Raw genomic sequence first — 2,839 nt, forward strand, 5'->3', positions numbered from 1 at the left:
CAGCAAGACAGTGCAAGAACTAAGGCCAGCATCTGGGGCTTACTCCAAACCCCACACCATTTCCAGCAAGGAAAGAATGAGATTCTTTATTTCACTGTCCTGACAAATGCTTTCTGGGCATCACCTGGGTGCCTGGTGCTGTGTCTCAAAGCCTGCCAGTCAGGCCCGTCAGGCCTTGACCCAGTGGCCTTCATGTCCAGCGCACCTCAAGCCTTGCCGAGTTCCGCAGGATGCCCCTCTCAGGGCACCTCCGAGGCACAGTCCAGCCCGACTCTGCGAGTCCCTCCCCTCCTCCTCTGTGCAGGGAGCCTGGTTTACTGCACTATCTGAGGTGATTCATATTGCATCCTGATGGCTGCTTTCTTGTCAGATCTCGCCACTTAACCAGGAGCTGCTGGAAGTCAGTAGCCATGTTTTCCTCACTTCGTTCCCTGGGGCCACCCCCTGGCTGGCTTTACAACCACAAATCAGCAACATTTGCCCTGGAGCGTTTACTGCGCCTCAGGAGCTGTGCTGAGGAGCTGGTGGCTGCGATTTCACTACTTCTCCACAAAGCAGATATTCCCACTCCAGTCCACGTGGAGTAAACAGTTGAACCGGGATGCAAACCCCCAATTCTCTGACTCCTAAGCTTCCTCCTCCTGTGTTTCACCCCCAAATCAGGTCTATATTAGCTTCATGTTTCAGGGGAATGATTTGCTATTCCCACTTGAAAAGGAATAAAAAGAGGCTCAGAGAGGTCAGATGACTGGCCGCCCAAGACAGCTCCCGAGCCCAGACCTTCTCTCTTGACGCCATGCCAACCCTCTCGGTTTCAGGTACTTTCTTCTCCTCTGCATGGCCTTGCTGTTTTTCCTTTGAGAATACAAACTGTTAATTGTTATGTATGGAGTCTCGTTTTATAACTGAACGTTAACAACTAAAATGTCTTCCTTTTGTTTTTATTGTTCCTTGGCAGTTTGCGGATTCATTTAACTTTAATCCTCACAAATGGCTTTTGGTGAATTTTGACTGCTCTGCCATGTGGTAAGTTTCCCTCTGCATCAGAGCGTAATCACCCTGTCCCCGCCGCCCTTTAGAGTGGTGACTGCTATGACAGAAGCCGGCAGGGGAGGAGCGGAGCTGGAGGAGCACTTATCTAGCATTAACAAAAACAGTGCAAAGGAATTTCAGCACGTATTTCTAATTCAGCTGCTTCTGGGTTTTTATTCTTAGATGTGTAATGAATCTAAGTGTAAACGCTTAAAAGCATTTGCTAAGGAAAAATAAAAGTAATTCTATTTGCTAAGAAGTTCTCTGGGAATTCCTACTAGCAGTGCCATCCTCATGTTGGTTATATTTCGAGCAAGAAAAAGAATTCCAAACTTAAAGTGGATGATGTTCCATTACATAGGTGATGCTTCAAGAAATGACTGGGAGTCGCATGAAACACTGGAAACCAGTTCTTTTGAGTTTATTAGAGTAAGAAGTTGGTTAATCAACCTTAGGACCAGGAGGCTTTGCATGAATTTTGCGCAAAATCATTCAGTATGTAATAAAATGAATGGTTTTTCACCTTAGAACGGTTAGGAGAGCAGCTCCCACACAATGCAGCTCCAGTCAGTTCTCCCCTTTACCAGATACTCAGTTTGCCCTTGAACTAGTTTCTCTCAAGAGAAACCACATCCCCAGTGCTTTACTTCTGTTCAAATCAGGTTCTTTTTTTGTCTTTTCCCTAATGTTTTTTTTTTTTTTAATGAAGATTAGCTCTGCGCTAACTGCTGCCAATCCTCCTCGTTTTGCTGAGGAAGACTGGCCCTGAGCTAACATCCATGCCCATCTTCCTCTACTTTATATGTGGGACGCCTACCACAGCATGGCTTGCCAAGCAGTGCCATGTCTGCACCCGGGATCTGAACTGGCGAACCCCAGGCTGCCGAAGTGGAACGTGCACACTTAACCACTGCGCCACCGGGCCGGCCCCCCCAAACTTTTGACACGATTTCAAAACCAATATGGGCGTTTCAGACTTAACTTTATCTGAAATACTAATAAGGATTTATAAAAACTATAGCTTCTATGGACATTAATATTCTATTTTACTCTTTGGGTTGTGTTTGTCTATTTTACCTAAAGTGGAACACTTTAAGGATAGTTCATACAGTATGTGAAAAAGTCCCCTTTTTCAAACTTTAATTTAAATCAAAATTTAATTTGGATTGAAACACAGTTCTGTTCTGCTGGGTATTTGGTCAGTTGCAAAGACTTAAAGGAGTTGGAGGTCAGATTGTGGATCCTGAGGAGCCAGCCCTTCAGAGAGCCAGCAGGGGTCCCAGCACAGAGCCAGCAGGGGTCTGGGAGGCCTTTGTTTGGTGAGGGGTGGCTAGCCTCCTCCTGCAGGTCACACAGCAGCCTTAGTTGTCAGTGAGGCACTTGGCAGAGAAAGCCACAAACCCGGCCTGGACAGAGGAGCTGAGGGCTGTTGGGCAATGGAGTGACTGTGACCGGAGTGCCACTGGGCAGTGCTGACCAGAGGAGGGCTTGTGGTGTGCCGTGATGTTTTACTCATTACCTGGGTGAAACATAACATCAGAAATAGATGTTTAATGAGCACTGGTGAGCGTGGGCTCCCTTCAACGGCCTTTATTTAATGTAAGTCACTGGACTCCCACAGCAGCCCCGCGAGCAGGGCACTTACATTACTGCCCGCCTCCTACAGATGGGGAAACTAAAGCTATCAGGGACTAAAAGTATTTTGCAGCACTCATCTATAATCCAAATGTTGAGATATGATAAGGATGAATATAATAAATATAGCATTCTGCACTTGGGTCCAAAAAGTCGGTAAGTGAAGGATGAG

The 2,839-nt window shown here is 46.5% G+C and overlaps 1 protein-coding gene across 6 annotated transcripts in view; it reads left to right on the top strand.

Annotated features, from left to right (window-relative positions):
* DDC (dopa decarboxylase) overlaps positions 1-2,839 on the top strand; it is a 90,324-nt gene that overhangs the window by 65,154 nt on the left and 22,331 nt on the right. For all 6 annotated transcript variants that reach the window (XM_014828363.3, XM_044778212.2, XM_070498945.1 and 3 more), the window contains one exon: positions 959-1,026. In XM_014828363.3, the coding sequence (XP_014683849.1) occupies positions 959-1,026 (68 nt within the window). The remainder of the gene's footprint in view (positions 1-958; positions 1,027-2,839) is intronic.

The sequence above is a fragment of the Equus asinus genome, chromosome 1 (genome assembly GCF_041296235.1).
Source record: "Equus asinus isolate D_3611 breed Donkey chromosome 1, EquAss-T2T_v2, whole genome shotgun sequence".
Classification (NCBI taxonomy): domain Eukaryota; kingdom Metazoa; phylum Chordata; class Mammalia; order Perissodactyla; family Equidae; genus Equus; species Equus asinus.